The sequence below is a fragment of the Apaloderma vittatum genome, unplaced genomic scaffold (assembly GCF_000703405.1).
Source record: "Apaloderma vittatum isolate BGI_N311 unplaced genomic scaffold, ASM70340v1 scaffold4625, whole genome shotgun sequence".
NCBI lineage: Eukaryota > Metazoa > Chordata > Aves > Trogoniformes > Trogonidae > Apaloderma > Apaloderma vittatum.
In genome coordinates, this window is record NW_009718618.1 from 63,048 (window position 1) to 82,297 (window position 19,250).

A 19,250-nucleotide genomic window follows, 5' to 3' on the forward strand; every position below is an offset into this window, starting at 1 on the left:
TGCGCGAGAGCATAAAAAGAAATAATCGGGAACAAATGGCAGGATATTACTAAAGACTTTAAACCCCAAAGACATTCCTATGATAAAGCCGTGGCTCGATTTTAAGTGGTAGTATCTCCATTAGCATTAATGGGGTAAGTCCATCAGCTGAGGCATCTCAGAGGTTAATCAGGCTTCCTGGCTGGATATTGCCATCAATACCGTGTGGCGCCTAATTCTGTTGGCCCTGCAGAGGTTTTCCTGACAACACACTAACAGACTTTGTGTAAGTCATTTCCTATGAATTATTAAAACAAACGTTTGGCTGCTAATTGATGAACACTAATGTGTTTTCTAATCACTGCAGTTTGAGATTTTAGCACTAAACAAAGCAGTTGCAATTGATTTGTGGCTGCTTCTTGGTTTCAGCCTGCGATCTGTACGGTTTTTTTCCTTTTCAATTTAGCAGGCAGCTTAGCTTGTCTTTTTAGTTAAGAATTGGCTTGTTATAGTGTCGTTCCGTTCTGATCTCTTCTGCTATTTCTTATTTATATTGCATAATAAATCTGTGCACTTCTCTGCAGGCAAGCAAGACACAGTCCTTGATTCAAGGAGAAAATATTTAAAGTTGTAGTGTGGGTTGCTTTTCTTTCAGTCCCTCTGTCTCTCCTACTGTGTGCAGTCTCCTTCTTTCTCCAAATAAACCAACATAAAGCAATCTTAAGCATTTTTAGCGGATGAAAACTGGTGCAACGTATGTTTTCAAACCCACGTCTGGAAAACACGCGGGCTGTGGAAGGTGCATTATTTGTGATGGGAGAGGCCCCTGCTTTGTACAGAGTTGTCCCATCTAGGACCTCGAGGGTGGCATTTTTAATTTTACTGGGTTTGAGTCCCTTATTCCCCCAATGCTGCGGAAGGCAGAATTGCTGAGAAACAAGTGAATGTGTCTGTTACACCTAGCGAAGGCCAAATTCTTCGTCTCTCACGCTTGTGCGCAGACACAACTCTTTCAGCATTGACCTTTAGGGGCTCTAAGGATTTCCCTGTGTACCGCTGCTCTCCACACGCACCCGTCTTAGCTTCGGCATTTGGTTGTTTTAATTATCCGTGCTCTGTGTCTCTTGGAATAAGTAAATGAACAAAGTTAGAGAAAGAAAAAACTTACATTTAAACAGCGTTCAAATATTTCTTTTTTCAAGAATGCTTTGGAAGCATTTCATTCCAAAATAAAGGTGAATGCTTCAAACTGATAGGACGCTATATTTTTTTTTGAGATACTTCTGTCGCACACAGCCCTTTGCACCTCACGTATCGCTTACAAAACCTTTTGTTTTCTGTTCTTCTGGTGCCCGCAGTCTAGTTACATTAACTGTGCTGAAGACAAGTTCAAGATAGATCTACAAAAGAGCCCTAAACGTTATTTATTGGTTCTCTTTTCTTTTTATAGACAATAAAGACTGGACTTACGATGGTTGGGAAAGTTGTTACGCAGCTGACGGGGACGCTGCCCTCGGGAGCAACCGAAGAAGAAATTTTAGCTCATAGCAACATTCGTCGAAGTCCTCTGGTGCCTGGAATCATCACTATCATTGACACCGAGACAGTTGCAGAAGGGCAGGTAATGCAGCTTGCGCAGAAACAGAACATGCGGTCATTTTCATGGAAATCTGAGCGTATTTTATGCATTTGAAAATGAAAAATATAGATGAGCTCTTTGCTAGGTCAAAAAACTTTCACGGGCGCACGCAGCTGTGATAAGGTCCTTTTTGGGACTGAAATTCAGCCAAAATATATATTGTCCTTGGAGCATATTTATGTGACGCTTTGACAACATCAAGTGTGAAGTGTCACATTTTGTCTCCCTAACACTTGGTCATAATTGACATTGATTTATGCTGATCAGTTGAAATGTATATGTAGTCTGATTATATTTATTAATATATAACGTGGCTGGAAAATGTGATTGTCTGGAAATACGGTGAGTTGTTGAATTCCAGCTTAAAAAAGATGGTGAGTGAAGTTGGATATTAAGTATAATAACTTACCATTTTACATCAGTTTCAAAACTCCAAATGTAGTCAAGCGTGATGCTGGTTTGTGAGCCATATGCACAGTTTCGCTAATAAAATACAGCACAGGGCACCAGGCAAAGTCATTTGATAAACTTTCCATACCACTGCCCTGCAAACTTTAAATGGGTGTTTTGTACTGTCTTTCTGACAGAGAACGATAGCCATGGCTTTTGTGTTTTTTTTCTCTCAATCATTTAATTTTTACATCGTGGAATCGGTTTACGCAGGACTCCCATACATTTTATTATTCTGTAACTACTTTGTAAAAATGTTTTCCTAATGTTCACATTTATTGATTTTAAAAACAAACGAAAGAATTCCTTTTTTCTTGTTTCCCCCCTATATTTATGATGCTTCTTGCAGGTAAGTTAGTAAGGTATTAAAGACAAATCAGTGGTCACTTTATTTTCTTCTCTTACCTGAGAGGAAAATAAAAATGTTTTGCTTGAAAAAAACCCAAACAAACAATAAACTGAGTATACTGTTTGAGCTGTGGTTGTTCCTGAGATTTAATTTGGAAATACTTAGCCAAGTGACGTTACATTGAAAGGGGATTGTTCCTATAACATTACAGGCCTTTTCTTGAAAAATTAAAAAGCAAAAACAAAACAAGAAGAGAATGGATAAAGAATATATTTTACTGGAGATCTTAGAGTCAGGTCTTAAAATAAGTCTGTTGGCCACTGAGCTTTGGTTTTGTTTCCTGGGGAAAAAAAAAGACTTTTGGCTCGTTATATACTGCAAGGGAGGGTAAAGAGGGAAGAAAAATTTTGCTTCATAAATTTGTCATGAAGTCTTTTATATGCAGTCATTATTTCTGATAGTCACTGTCTGTGCTTTGATTCTTCTGCAGAGGCCTAAAGGAAAAAAAAAATGCAGATATATCTTCAGTTTTTAATTCTTGTTAGATATGATTTAGAGGTTTTATGAACTTGTCCTATGACCTTAACAATAGTAGGGAGCTATCAAGCCCAAAGGGCACTGTGGAATAGTAGTTGTAAAAATGATAACGCTTGCCTTGTCCAAATACTGCTGCTGTAACATAAATAAGCCATCAGTTCTAGTGAAATATTTTTTTGTCTTGAATCTCTAGGGATGGAGGCTCTAAGTTAGATATCCTAATTGTATGTCTTGCATTCATTTTTTTGTGATCTGAAGTTCTAAAATGCTATTAAGTTAACAATTTATTTTTGGTGTTGAGCCTCGCTTTCAGAATTAACATTATATGTTTTTCCAGTAGAAATAAAATAATCGTTCCTTTGCATTATTAGGTTTTCGTGGTACAGAAGACTTTTTAACGATCCTTTCTTACTTAAATGTGCATGTAGCCAAAAGAAAGTTGGTTAAAAATAAATACACTGGGTACATAGTCTAAATAAAGCCTGTCATTCAGCACTGCCCAAGTGAAGAACCTTCTCAAGTGAGCAGTGTCCTGTGTGCTCACCGGCTCCATCGCTCCAGGTGTGTTCCCATTGCCAGGGGGAAATGGAAGTTTTGGCACACGCAGCCCCAGCTGGAGGTGACGGGTTCTGATTTGGTGTCGTTGTCGTGACCTGCCTCGTCCCAAGGAGCCTGTCAGGAGCCCGCAAGGCTGCGAGCAGTGACGTGCTGGGTTAGGTTTGTGCAAGGTGGGGAGTCCTGGCTAGGTTTTGTGGCATGATTTAGTGACACTTTAGTTCAGGAAAGCATTGTAGCAAGGCTGACCTTTAGCTGCTGTGAGTAATCTCGCTAAGCTAAGTGTGATCGCTCGTATCCTTCAGTATAAACCCGTGGTGAAGCGTCGTGCCCGTCTGCAGGCTGGATGGCTGAGCTGCATTGATTCTTCCTCATCGTATTAACTTCTGAAATGATTTTGCTCTTCCGTGGCGAATTGGTTTGCTGATAGCAGTCATCCAGACTGCATTATTACCGACGCTTGGGTTGGAATGGAAGAGCGATCGAGCCGACTGCCTGGCGCAGAGCACAGCCTCGTGCCTGCTGGAGGAGGTAACTGCTGCACGGCGGCACAGCGAGCACCTCGCAGGGTTTAAGTCTCAGTTTTCTTGGCGCTGTGTGGCAGTGCTTTTTCTCAAGTTCTTGGCTTACCAACCCAGGTTTTCAATTCCAGGTGGGAAATAAGTGTAAAGAAGCACTTAGCGCAATTCCCCTTTCCTCCTGTTTTGGAATATTTCCTTCCTGCTGGATGGGGATGCTGCGGGACGGCTGCGCCACAAACTGCCTGGGCAACCGCAAGGCTTGGTAGTAATGCCTCCCAAACGTTCTCTGGACTGAATTAACAGTTTGAAAGCCTTGCATCCCTTTCCTCAGAGATTTGTCTAGCAACACAGTTTACAGAGGTTGTCACTCTAATCGTGAATGAGGGGAATTTTGGAAGCAGAAAGGAGTTATTTTCATATCAGTGGACTCGTAATGTAAAAGGAATACCTCCCCTCCTTCAGGCCAATAAAGATTTATATCTACCTGCACAGCCTAACTAAGAATTTGCCTGTTGTAATGAAATAAAACACTTCCCAAGTAATGAAATGTATCTTTAAGGTAACTATTAAAAAAAAAATCTGTTTTGAAAAAATGGAAAACATCACAGTAAATTTAAGGCAGGCAAGCATGTTCTTTTGAAGGAGAAATAAGCAGAAAACTTCAGTGGGGAGACAGGTTTTTATTTTGAAAATATATATATATATAAAAGCTTCTAAAGTAATATTGCATGTGCTTATTCATTTACTTTGAGCATAGCAACACAGGTTTTAAGGACGGAGTGAGCTGCTCTGTGCTTGTGTACAAACACACAGATTTCTTTGCTGGTAGGTTGGCTGAAGAACATGTTTTTGACATAAGCCGGAAGGACTAACTATGGGTTTTTCACTGATTTTGGTAATTAAGTCTCCCATTTCAAAGATAGCAATATATAGAACCTGAGATGGAACTCAATGCATTTCACGGAATATACTGTGCTAACAGGGCAGAGGGTGAAATTCTAGCTTACAGCTGAAAAATACACAATTTAAGGCCAAAGATCTTGCAGGATTCAATCTGTAAGGAAAATATTGTTAATAAGCCTTATGAATGTAGATATTGTAGTAAAATCTCACACCCAGCAGTTGGTTATATGATAGCTCCTACTTTCAAAATTGGTGGTACTTTTAAGAAAATGTGAATTATGAAGTAATTAAATGAAGGCAAAGGAATGCAGAATTATTGAAGTTGGCTGTCATGATATATTTGTGAAGGGAGTAAAAATAATTATCGAGATGCCCAAGTAACTTTGTGGTAAACCAAAATGTTAACAAGGTTTTGTGCTTGTTTAAAGTTCCTTCTAATGAAGTGTTAGCAAACTTTTCAGTTAGATGTAACGACTATTTATTTGAATCTCTTAATTAGTTGAAATGGATAAAACTAAAGCTATACAGATGTCCTCTTTTTCAGTAATTGGAATTAAATGTGTAAGACTTTAGTGGCTTGAGTTTTAAAGAAAAATTATTTTCTTTTGACCTTTGTTTCTGTATTCTTAATTAATTCATCAGCCAGGCCACCCACATGTAGTCTGCAATAATGACCTTTCTCCAAAGTCGCCAGTTTTGTGACTGAATGTAAATCTGTTAAACATCTAACATGTAGTTGACAGAGAAATATGTGGCCGTTTAAAAATACAAAACTTGATTCTTAGTGCTTTTGATAGAGCGATGTGATTGATGAGATATCACTCCGTTGCTTTCACAGTTCGTCTGAAACACATGAAAAATATTTGAGGGAATATTTTAAAAATAACTTACAAAAATAAGATAACATGTTGATCTTTTTATGTTTCAAAATGTGATTGGCGCTTTTTTCTGTTCCCCATTAACTTTTTATTGCATTAAAGAGGAATTTTCAGAAAAAAACCTGCAGACTGCTGCAGTTTCAAAAGCTCATTTTCATTTGGTAAAGAGTTGATAACAATTGAAGCGAATGAAGATGCTTATCGGGAGCAAGAATTGTTGTGAAACTTTGGCCTAAAGCAAAAAGAAGCTAAAAGAACAAAGCATATTCAATAATAAAACTTTAACTACGTATGTAATTCCACTGGTCATTAACGCCGGTGCTTTTACTTACAACAACAGCTTTCACAACGGCTAATTTGATGTTCAGATGCTGGTGTATTTGGCATCGGTTTTCTTCACGTTTTATATCTCCGTGTACTACAGAAGAGTTCTTTTTATATAGAAATACAAAAAGAGAAACAGGATTCCCTCAGAGCATAATACTGTCTGCCTTACTTTTATTAAAGGAGATCTGTTTTTTGTCAAGAAGACATTTTTGTCTCAGATAAATGGTTCAGGCTGAGCGCGAGGCTGTTTTGAGTTTGTGCTGGATTCTATTAAAAGGAGTGCAGTAGTTAATGCCACAGATTTATCACTTTTAGCCCTTTTCCACTGATGTTTGACCTTAGCTATAAGTTGGGGGAGGCTAATTGGGGGGGGTCAGTGTGTGGAGGGGTGATTTTTGCACATACGCCCTAGGACCTGAGGGGTGCATTGCCCGAACTTCAGCTCTTTAAATCAACAGACATCTTAATAAGTGTACATGTGAAAATCTCTTTATTCTGTAATGTTCATATTTATAACTATTGCCAAACCTATTTGATTTTATGATGATGGGATTATTCTTTCTTAATTTTATTAAGAGTAGGACCTGCTTGATTAGATTTGTGTCCATTTTTATTTGTGTTACTTTCATGTTTTATTTAAAAACATGTCTCCGCTGGGATAAGTGGTGTAATTTGCCTTGAAAGATTAAAATAATTGAAGTCATAATTACTAGTGGCTTCTGTTCAGCGCTATGGAAAATACAACAAATGAAGAAAAATATAGCAGAGGAGGAAAAAGCTTTGGCTTCAGCTATCTCTTGCCCTCAAAGCAAACACTGTTTTCTGACAGTAAATGCAATGATCCCCTCAGTGTTTTGTCTGTTTGTCTTTTAGAGCAAGATAAAGCGAACTCAGCTCCGCTTCGATGGGCTGCGCTCTGCGGTTCGACTTGCGCGGGGCTGCCTGGGCAGCCGCAGCGTCGGCTCAGCGTGCCCGGCCGCGGACTCTCTCGGCTTCTTTGGAAATAACCTTGCAGCTCTCTTGCTGAGGTGCTGCTCGGGCGTCAGAAGTAGGCTGAGGGCTCATTTACTGGGTCATCACAGTAGAAGAGACTCAGGGTTTCTTTCTTGTCGGTTGTATTTCCTGAAAGGGTGTTTCTGTTTGTAGGGAGCTCTGCAAGGAAGAGACTTGAGCATCCTTGTGAAGCTCAGTGACTGTGCCATCCTGAGAGCAACGTGAAGATTTATGAACCTTTTTCAGTGAGAGTCATTGTGGGGTCTTTTACTCTTAATAGTAGAGTGGTTAGAGGCCACTGCCTTGGAGTACGAGGCCTATTTGGGATGAAAAGAAAAATGCAGCCCCGGGATTCCTGGGGGCGTTGTACGCTCCGCGCCTCGGGAAGCTGCACGAGCTGCTTCCCTCGAGCTTCTGGACAGCCCTTGGCTGTGTTACGAGGCAGTTTGTACCACTGTTGGGGCTTCCGAGAAAAATTCCCGATTCCTCTCTTTTCAGTGGCAAGAAACCATAAACTGGTCAAAAGGAACGAGTTGCACAACGTGGGGGTTGATTTCGGGTGCCACCTGGTAGCCTACGGGCATCGTTCTCTCCAGCCCTTTGGTTGCCGAGAGGGTCTGCTGCTGCAGGCTGGGCGAGAAGCCGTCTCTGAAATTGTGACACTTCTCTGTGGCAGAGGCTTTGAATCCACCTCTTGGTGCCTGTCCAGCTCTGGTCTTCACCCTTGTCTGCACAAATTCTGGTCTATCCGACTTTATGTAAACTTGATTGTACTGAGGCAGTTATGTCTGTTTAAAGATCCCTAATACAGAAAATATTCTGGTATAAAGCGTCTGGTGTTGTATCAGCATCATTTTGTCTTCCTTAAATCACATACAATGGTGAAAATTGTGCGAAGATTTGAAAGCTATGCAAGCTCTATACTGGCATTTGAACCAGGCTTTTGTCCTGTGGCAGGTTTGAAAGGGGTATTTCCAAAGAGGCTCTTCTTTGGTTGATGATGTAGTTAAGTAAACTGCTGTAATTCCGTTGATTTTGTAAACTTTTTTATTTTTTTCTGATTTTTCTGTGCAGCGTTGTTATTGTAAAAAGTGATGTACGCTTCCCCCCGCTGCAGGGAAAGGACACGACAGGCCTTGCAGCGCAGCCCAAAGTTCTAAAAACACATTTAAATACGAAGATTAAATACAAATGTAAATACAAGTTGGTGAATTTAAAAAAAACCCAACTAATAGACTTTTCTCCATTCCGCATTGACTTATTTTTTCATCTTGATTTTGAAAAGATGAAGGACGTTTTTTTTCCAACTTCACCTTACCTTGCGCAAGCAAGCGTTGTCTCAGAACTGAATATTTCCATTCGGTGGCCGCAGTGGGCTGGGGAGGGACGAAGATCGGATGTCAGGAAAGGAGGTGGTGCAGCACCATCGCCACCTGAGTTCCACATTCTCCACTCGCCAAGGATTTCCAAACTTTGAGTAATGAAGGTGCTTTTGCGGTGTGGTTTTCTTTAAGAAAACCTTTTTTTTTTTTTTTTTTTTCTTTAGTTGGCTAATGTAGTAGGCTAAAATATCTTAGTCTGGCTCTGAAAGCTCTGCGTGAGCCTGGCTTGGTGGCAGATGAGGGTTGTCAGAAAAGCTCACGGTGGCTTTTCTTTCTTGATTGGACATTATGCCAATAAATTATTTTTCCTTGTACTTCTATCATAAAGAATGGAATTGCATAAATAAGCCAAAATAAGGAGTGATCTGCTATACCTCAAGATCAGCTTTTACAGTGAAAAGTGAAGATTTAATTAAAAAAAAAATAAATTTTAGATTAAACACAAAGGATGTTTTCTTAGGAAGATAATTTTAAGCAGTGATTGAAAAAACGTTTTAAAACATGGAACTGGTTAGCATAGCATACAGATCATAGATTTGGGCTTTAGTGTATTGTCAGATTGGTATGTCTGAGGTGTTCCACAATTCTTAGCGTTGTAAAATTTTTTGCTTGGTATCATATTTCCAGAGGAAACATATTTAAAGGTTGTCTTCCCATCCAGAGTGTCTTTTCTCTATCGAATAGAGGTTTTATGCTGCAGGGTGCATTTATCACTAGTTTAAAAAGCAAAAAACGAAAGAAAAGACATGCAAAGTTAATCCAGTTTACAGGCGGTAGAAGCTGCTCTACAAGTGTTTTCAGCAATGATTTAGACACTGTTGATACATACAAATTTCTAGATTAAATATTTCTGTTGAACAGACTAGATTCCAAAAAAACCCTTCTGTTTCTTTTGTAAAGCTGGTTTATGATGCTACTTTACCATTAGCATGTATCATTCTCATTAGAGCAAAATGTTTTGGCTAAGGCCAAGTCACCTAAAAGTGGGAGCTGTGAGAAGATGATGTGTAGGAGCTATTTAGTGCACTTTATATAGGCTGAGAAAAGAACACTGTTTCTTTGAAAAGCTCTTAGGAAGATCTCCAGACCTTTTGGTTAGTGGTTCTGGAATCAGCACGAAATGCTGACAACGGAAAGCAAAACCATAATTGTGCTTGTGTGACAGTGCCAAGTCATCGGAACGTTGCAAGTCAGTCAGGCGCAGGGCTCTTCGTCCATGTTACGTGACTTCTTTAAGCATTTAAAGATGATTTCTCTTTTTGAAGCATAAAAATATCTTCACATTATTCTGATATCTGGTAGGAATAGGAAGTATTAAAACCCTTTCAGATTATTTTGGAAGCAGCAGACAAATTATTCTGAACTCGAGAGGGGAAATTTTGCACTGTCTCGGTTCAGAAGGTGGTTTTGGCTTCCCGCAGAAACCCTTTTCTTGAGTCGTTCTCTGATAGATCTTTCTCTTTGTTTTGCTTAATTTAGTCTTTACCATGGTGTAACCAAGGAATAAAATACTACAGCTCTTGCAAATGTTTTGTCCACACATCTTCTGCTTCTCTTCTGTCCATCTAAGAGAATCTCTTCTGTTTCGCGCAATTAGACGTGTCCTTTGGGAAGCCCTTTGCTTTGTCCTCACAGTCGGCTTTAGCGTGGACTGGCCTGAGGAGCTTTGTCAGCTTCAAATTGCCTTTTCTTTAAAAAACCACAACAGCTCATCCTTTGTGCCTTGCTGTGGAAGATGTTGTGCAACACACATCTCGGTCCAGATCCTTCCCACTTCGTTTCTCTCTGTTGTGAAAACTCTTTCCTACCTTTTCATTGCTCTTTTGCTCACCAGCAGCGGGTATTTTGCAACAGTGTGATTTTTTTTTTTTTTTTTTTTTTTAGATGTTTGCATTAAAACCCTTTGTAATACAGTGAGGCTGGATTAAAATGATCTCTAAGGTCCTTTCCAGCCTCGCCCATATAATGTCATGTTCCTTGAGGCAATTTGAAGATGAAGAAGATGCTCGGCAGTGCGTATTTCGCAGTGCAGCTGTTTCATACACCCTCCCCAGTCCTTTGCATTTCTGGTGTCGTTGGGAAAATCCAGGTACCTCAGGTCCATCTGCACTTTGTGCAGGATGCAGACTGCGGAAAGCAAACACACTTTCTCTGACACAAGATTGATTGTGTTCAGTTCACGTGCAGTTACATTTGTAATTCGTACCAGTGTGTATATCTTAGAAAACAGTTCCTGTATCGACAAGTTGGTATTTTCTCCTAGGTGCGTTTTTGATTCCTGACCTTCCTTTGTCTCTGTTGATGTCATGCAGGTACTTGTCAGCGAGGACTCGGATAGTGACGGTATCGTGGCCCACTTCCCGGCACACGAGAAGCCCATTTGCTGCATGGCTTTTAACCCGAGTGGTAAGTTCTTTTACTGTTTTCACGTGATAATTGTAAGCAAGTTGAAGACAATAAAATTCTATCGGTCTGTGTCCCAGTGCTCTGGAGGAATTGCAAATACTGTTGTGATACATGCAAATACCTACTTGCTGCTACCAGGACTTCTGACCTGCTCCGTTGTGTGTTGAACGTGCCATACACTGGTTAATTTTTCTTTTTGGGAAATGTCAGACTTACACCACAGTGTAACTGCTCCTTATGTGAGATGATGCAGTCCACCATTCCCAATCTAGCAGAAGTACTACGGAATTCTTTTCTGCTGGCTGTCCTGCCAGCCAGGTATCCAGATGTTCTGGTACGCAGGTATCCAGAGGATCAGCAGATGTATTAAATTGTATTCTGCCATAAATAGGGAAATACATCGAATCCTCTTACTGACACTGGGGTTTTTTTTAAGCAACTTACCCTGCCATTGCATGTTTTGTTGATGAAGAGTTTGGAATTCTACCCTCTCTCCTGAGTGAAATCACATACAGTCTGAAAATACTTCTAAGAAACTCCTTACAAGTACCTACTCCTCTCTTTCCGCTTTCTGAATAAATGATAACTTTGGGCAGCAGAGAAAACTACAGATCTTGTCTGTTAATAAATCTTATTAATTTGACAATTAACATGTTTACTACTCTATAACAGAGAGAGAAAAAAGGAGGGGGGCAGTAGTGGTCAGTGAAGCAGCCAGTGAATCAACAGCTCCCACTTGCCTAAATTTCTAAAATGTAGCAAATGCCATGAAGATTTTGAGGATGAAGTCACATTTCAAAGAATAAAACTACATGTCTGTCACTTATGTTTCCAATTTTAGTGACCAGTTGGTCTTACTCTGACATCCCATCTGTTGTGTCAGAACTCTTTAGCAGTGGTGTGCGGTTCACAGCATTTACATTGTGAGTCTTTGACATGAAAAACTGTGTTCTCATCTGGCCAAATTTTCATCTGATACCTAAGAGAATTTTTTGGGGGAGCTTTCGGCATTTAAGTGAGAATCAACTATGCCAGTTCCAGAACAGCAGTGATTTTGCTTCATACTCTGATAGAAAGGTAATGCCTGGAGATGAGCAATGCTAGTTAAGTGAAATAAATACACCTCCTTAGATTAGAATGCTTTATAGATATTAATTAAATGTCTCTTTAAGATGATTTTTATGATGGTATGAATTTAAGGGATGTCTCTGTGTACCTCCAGACCCCTATGTTAATGAAAGCTCACTTCTGGGTCAGTTGGTTTTAGGGAGACTATAAAAGCCTCGGTCTAAGCCATATAGCAAATCATGTTTAACATTAGCAAGTAAGAAAAAAAAACACCAGAAAAACATAAAGGAGGAAAAGTGCAGTTCCTCATGGTTTCGGTTTTCTCTGTGTTTTTTCCTGTGTACATCAAATTTTGGTTTTGAAAAAAATAGGTTGGAATGGTTCGCTGTGGGGAATGGGTTCCTGGCGTTTTCTGGGGGAGGGAACCGTTTGTACTACAGCTGAAAATTTGTGGCCAGGCATCTCATCCACAAAATCCCTTAGTCCTGTAGAATTTCTAAAAGCCAGGTCCCTGCCTATATTGTTATTGCCGCTCTGCTTCACATTTTTCATTTTTATAGGCAAGATATGTAGTAGTTCAATAAAAGTGAAAAAGAACTGGTCCTCCTTGGCCATTTGTTGCTGATTGAATCTTTGAAAAACAGACGTGAAACGCTAACCGGGTCCTTATTCTAGTGGTAAAACCAGAAATGATGGTGCGAGCCTCCTTAAACCCTTTCTCTTTGCCAGTGGTGTTGTCAGCCCTGGTGACAGTGTTTCTTCTGGCCGGTGGGCACACTTCCTCCACAACATTCCTGTTCTGGTTGTGGAAGTGTGCTTCATAAATCCGATTCCAAGTTTCAAGTTCAGGTGACTTGGTGCTGTTCAGGTTTTCGTTTTTTTCTTTTTTAATTGCTAGAATATGAGTTATTTCATGTGTCGTTTTCTTCCATAGGAAACTGGCACAGTTTTTCTATAAATTTTATTGTATGTCAGAAGTCATGATTTATGTAATGCTTTATGTGCCAGTGGTTGCTTTTGTGACTTACACGAAGATAAAGTCCTCCTCCTGAAGCCCTCGCGTTTTGATTTTTAGACATCAGTCCGACACTGAAGAAATTAAATAAACGTTACAGTAATAACTTCACATTGCCAAGCACCGGGGAAGAGATGCTGCGCATGAACAGGGAAAAGGGATCTGATTTTGCAGTGTATTTGCTTCATAAGCAACGTGCACACGTGGTGTTTATTTCTGTTTTTACCACAACCCCTTCCCTTGAAGCGACGCTTGCACCGCAACATGTGGCGGCGGATCCTCACGGGGTGGAGGAAGGAGCCGCAGGGCCCGGCGCAGGTGATGAGCGGCAACGGGCTCCTGGAATAATAATTCCTGGAGCTTGGGAACGGCCGAGCAGCCCGGGGCATTCCCGGGGAGCTGTGCCCGACGGGCCCTTCACTGGCTTTGGGAATGGCAGTTGCTGGACGTCTTTAGATTCCTACTTACTTGGGAGAATAATAATGTTTCTTCAACCTAATCGAGGGGGATCCATGGCAGAGAAGCAATTCACGTCTCTTAGGTGTGCGGAGACCCTGGCGAGGGCAGGGAGGTGCGTTGTGAGGCTATCTCAGTGGTATTTGGACGCCCGCGCGATGGTCCGTGCGGAGCAGCTGCTGCAGGCGGGGAGGAGCGCCATGTCCGCTCGGGCGTTTCTGAACCAGAGGAACGCGGCTTCTAACTTTCAGGGAAACCTGAAGCCTTTTATTAAAACTTGTCAAGATGAGAATAAATAATACAAGGAAGGGAAGTGATATTAATAGACCGGGGACTTTCTAAACGTGTGCAGTGGTGCAGTGGAAACTAGAGGCTCGTACTTACAAAGAGACTCTAAGAACAGTTACTTTAATTCACTTATTAAATGAAAATCACATTAAGCTTTTGTGTGGATGTTTTTACTTAGCATTAGCATTGGCTTGATTTATGTTCGCTTGAATATTCAGTTTTGGATGAACTGAAGGCCAGTTTACTGCAGACAGTGTCCAGACAAAACTAGTGCTGTTCCCTAGTTCACGTTAACTAATCGAGATGGATTTTTCAGACTGCATCTGTGTCGATACGCTCACAAACCTGAGCGTCTTATTTTTCCTGGTTCTATTTTTTTCCTAAAAGATACGTGGATACCTTTAGATTGTGTCTGAGAACAAGACCTGTCTTTATAGGATTGTGGTCAATACACCTTGGCCACCCAAAAATAACCTGGGAAGCTGTCAGCTGCGCTGAATTTCAGATAACGGCACCGGCATCATTTCCTTGTTTTGATGAACGTGAGTGCTCTGTTGCTGTGGTTTACGGGACGACATACCCTTCCACCACGTCTTGGCACGGTGATTTGGCCATTTCCATGCTATATAAATATCAGGTATTTAGAAATGTCAGTTAGGCACAAGCAGTAACAATTGTAGAACCAGTAACAATTTTCTGTTATATAATGTTAACCAGCAGCTGACACTAAAGTCTGTAATTTTTACAGTTGAATTTTTACCTTAATTAAAATGTAGCCAGGATAAAAAATTCTGGTAAATATTTTCTTGGTTATTAAGGCATTTTTCTGTCAGTGCAATGATATGCAGGAATTTGCCGTTAGGAGGCTTTAAACTTTTAACATGTATGTAATTTATATGTGTGTGTGTGTGTGTGTATATATATATAAAATAAAACCTCCAGGCACCAGCTGCTTGCAGAATGTCATAGTCATTGTAGTATTGCAGAATAACCCTGTCTGCTACGTAATGTTAATTGACAAGAGTTTATATTGTGTAAACTCTGGATGAAGGTGCCCTGGCCTAAATTCTGGAAGTTCGCAGAAGGAAGGAATACACCATAGGGGGTTGCTTAAATTAAGATGTTTACAGAAAAACCTCCAAACTTTTAACATGTTGATTATAGTCTGCCAGGGATTGTAAGTGTATGCAAGGTCTGAAATGGGGCGAGGGAAGGGGAAGGATTAAACGTTACCAATTAGAATCAGCTGCTCACTGGTAAACTGGATTGGTCTAAACTGGAGAGTGTCTAGACTGGAGACTGAAGGAACCGTGCAAACATCCTCCTTTTTCATTATGTTGTATTATTAGACGCCGTGATTTAGGAAGGAGGAGAAAACCTCACCAGTTCTGATGTCAGCCGTAGTCCATTAAAACTAATTCACTCTGTTCCCCCTCCCACGGCAGTGGCAGAGATGATTGCCGGGCGCTGCTCTGAAAGGCAGTGCAGACCTCTGGCACGAGCCCCGGCAGAAATTCTGCGCACGGCTTCAGTCAGACGCTTCGGTTTATTGCTCTTCCTTTCAATATTGGCCCAGAGCAGTCACTGCTTTACTTCCGTGTGAGGGCTTGGGACTCGAGCAAAGCTGTGGATGCAAATGCCCTGAATTGAGGTGGTACCAAGAACCGAGACTTCCCTGGGATTTGGGAGGCAATAGGTCTGCTTTTGCTTTTTTTTTTTTTTAAGACACATTTCAAGATAAAGTTCTAAGGGTGTGTGCATATATATGTATATATTATTTGAAAGTTGAGTATCCACGTTTTTAAAAGAAATTGCTATTGATTTTTTTTTCATAAATGTTTGTAAATACGTCAAAGGGGAGTGTCGGGAGGACGGAACCCGGCTCTTTTCATCGACGTCCAATGTCAGGACAAGGGGCAATGGGTACAAGCTGGAACGCAGGAGGTTCCACAAAAATATTAGAAAAAACTTTTTCACTGTGAGGGTGCCAGAGCCCTGGCCCAGGCTGCCCAGGGAGGGTGTGGAGTCTCCTGCTCTGGAGACATTCAAACCCTGGGATCGACTGCAGGTGATCCTGCTCTGGCAGGGGGCTGGACTAGATGATCGTTTGAGGTCCCTTCCAACCCCTGACATTCTGTGATTATTTTTATTTTAAATAATGAATACATGTCCTCTCCCCAAGGAAACAAAGTGTTTAGCTTTGGAGGGCTGTGAGGTGCTATTTCTTATCTTTTCACATACCAAACCTGAAAACTGAGAAGGAGAGGATGTTGCATATTTGAAAAGCACACCAATGTGCCAGATGTGTTTGCAGAATACAATTATATAGATTTTCCTCCATGCTCAAGGAATGTATTCCAAAATAAATTGGAAATTCTGGCTTGCTTACCACCCTGATTTTTAATCATCCAATTCTTTATTTGTATCTACAATTTTAAAAGCATGTGGCCTCTTTTTCCCCTTTTCGAAATGGATTCCTTTAAAGAATGTTCAGGCTTCTGATTCCGTATTTAATTAGTATATGTAGTCCTGTGCATTTGGGAAAGGTATTTTCATTGGTTGTTATAAAGACATGTTAAAGAAACGATAGGTTTTTTTAAAACATATGCAAGTTTTGTGAAATCCGGAGAAGAGCATCAGCTTTATGTTTTACTCCTCTGTACCTAGTTCTTTCTAAAATTTTTGTGCTGCATTTCGAAATAGCTGCTAAGTGCACAGTTTCTAAAAAGTTTATCTTTTGCTCCCTGGATGTATTTAAACAGGCTCTGGACCGCCACACATACAAACTATACATGCAGGAAAAAAAAAATAATCTGTTGCGTGTGAGGAAGATTATGGAAAAATTACGCAAACGCTCTCCAGCACTGGTGCGAGTTCTAATGAGAAACCACCAGCGAATAGTTAGCTGTTGTTTGCAGACCGCATCTCGAAGGAAAAATTAAAAAGACAGTAAAATTTACATGATGGAATAACGCTGCAAACTGAACTCCAAAGCAAACGCTGCTTGGCTGACTCGCTGGCATGCGAGCCGTGGTGTATGGCTTCTATTCATAGACGTGAAATTAAAGGATGCAGTTAAACACAGTTGTGAAACGGCCAGTCCAACAGCTGCATTTGGTTTGTTTTTCAATTTCTCATTGCCTTTCTTGTTTATTAGCTGTGACTCTGAGGTCAGAATTAAAACAAATATTTTAATGGCAGCATTTATGATGCTGGCGCGGCCCGGCGCTGCGATGGGTGCTGCGAGGTGGTCCCCGTGGACGCCGAGCGCGCTCGCGATCCGCCAGACTTTGCCAAGGGGAGCGTCTGTAAATCATGCAGACGATAAGCATCGTGGAATCTGCTTTTTTGGTTCTCGCAGCAAACTGGACGTGCTTAAAGGATCTTATTTAGGGGGCCAGAAGGGGGGGTCCTTTTATGGGTTTTAACGCGGGGAAAACGAAGAGAATTCCTCTCTTCATTTTGACAGATCTGAGGTATAAAAGGCCTTTATGAACTGTGATAATTAAAACCAACTTGTCTGGAAATTATACACATCTATTCGTACTCTAGAAATTGTTATCCGTGCTTTTAAGAGGAATTTTAGAGTCTGTGGGGCTGTAGTTGTATTTTAGTCAGTTGTGTTTACTCCCCTACTCTTTTAAAAGCAAGTTATAGACGTTTTATTTGTGCTGAAGTTGAATATTAGTTGCTAAATACATTGTTGTCCACACTTGTGCAAATTCTCTATAGCCATAGATAATACAAAAAGAATAGAATCCGTAAGGAAGGAAATAAGATCAGTGTTTGAAAAATCAGTTCCAGACAGATAGGGTTTGACCTTATATTTACCATTTCTATTAGCCAAATTTAATGATAAACTGTAGGTTTCCCTTCCACCCTCTAGGAAAACAGAAAACTTTATAGGCATGCCAAGCTGAATGAAGTTTTATGAAGAGAGAAGCTAAAAGTGTAATTTTTTTTAGACTTTTTTTTATTTAAATGTGGAATATTTTTAATGTATCGACATTTCAGAGAAGGTAGATTATTTGGACTTTGAAAGTTGCACCGATCAAAGATTTAATACAGGTGACAGAAATTACAGGATTTCTTCACCTTCTTCACCTTCCTCCTAATACGAAGACTTTAAATGCCACTGGGCTGTTAAGTGTGCCAGGAAACACGGTGCAGCCTTGGAATCCAGTCCAGCTGCTCACCTTGCTTCGGCAAATGTTACCAACATTCCTGGAAATAACCACCTCCCTTTTTTTTTAATTGTCTGTACCTTTATTGTTATTTTTAAAGGCAAAAATGTGTTGCCTGGAGCGGTATCTTTTGTCTCCAAAATGTGGCTCATGTTGGACAGAGTTTTGGAGGAGATTAGCTGGAAAACAAACTTAATTTCTCAGTATTTGGAGCCAGTGTTGCAGCTGACACATGTATTCTGTTTATTAAATATGGTTTAGAGTCATAAAATGGGGATTTTCTAGGATTTATAGAAATATGAAGCATAAGGATGAATACTCTTTTTTAGGTTAACTCGTGTTATTGGTTGGACTAGAGTTAACACAACATATAAATGTGTGTTTTACCCAACGACTGCCCTTTTCTAGAGATACTGAAAGAGAAAGGGAAGTTGAATTGTGTATCAAGGCGTGACTAATAAATCACAATTTTTACTTCCCATGTTTGAGATTTTGATTTCAATAAATATGATGAAGATACTGATACAGTCAGGTATTTTGTGATTGCAAAACTTCTGTGTGTTGCCTAAGAAAGCGCTTTCTAGTTGAGGAGGGTTTTGTCACTGACACCTACATGTTCTCCAACACTCAATTTTTTATTGAAAAGTTTTTATAAGCAATTGTAGGTATTCCAATTAAATCCAAATTTATTGTACGTCAAAATATTGGTCATTGCGCAGACTAACCGTGGGGTTTGGGCAAGCTTTTTGTATGGTACATAAGTGATAGCTGAGGCTTATGGGTTAGATTTTAGATGGTCGGTGACAGTTCTAATGAACGCTTTAAAGTCACATTCGTTTTATTGTCTCTAATATAATTTCATTCCATGCAATTCACTAGTTAATGGATAGTCTGTTCATTATCTAGTGTGTGGGTCAATAAGTTTCTTTCTCCTCTCCCTGTAGAGGGGAGGAAGGGCTAGATCCTCCCTAGCTGCAGAGGGAGGAACGTTTTATATCCCTCGCTTTCCCTGCCGAGCAGGATCCCATTTTAACAGCGATCGCAGTGGCGACGGCTGCTGCCGGGGTGCACGAGGCAGCGCGTGCTCTGCGTGCGATGCTTTCTCTTTTTCTTTTCACGACGCCGACTTCGTCAGAAGGAGGGAAATTACAGCCTGCTTGTGTTGTACGCGCCGTGTGTGGCGCTGCAGAGGGAGGATTTCCGACGAGAACTCGGCAAAGTGCTGATTGTTGCCCGTTGCAGCCGACGGATGCGTTTCGGTGGCGGAAGCTGTCTCGGCTGGAGGTGTGGTGGAGTCAGTGGCGGTGCTTTCTGGAACTG

General features: G+C 40.6%; 1 protein-coding gene across 1 annotated transcript in view; it reads left to right on the forward strand.

The window, feature by feature from the left end:
• BCAS3 (breast carcinoma amplified sequence 3) overlaps positions 1-19,250 on the forward strand; it is a gene marked incomplete at its 3' end in the record, with an annotated part of 101,478 nt that overhangs the window by 62,176 nt on the left and 20,052 nt on the right. Inside the window, exons 11-12 of the mRNA XM_009870305.1 lie at positions 1,430-1,600; positions 10,826-10,919. Of these exons, the coding sequence (XP_009868607.1) occupies positions 1,430-1,600; positions 10,826-10,919 (265 nt within the window). The remainder of the gene's footprint in view (positions 1-1,429; positions 1,601-10,825; positions 10,920-19,250) is intronic.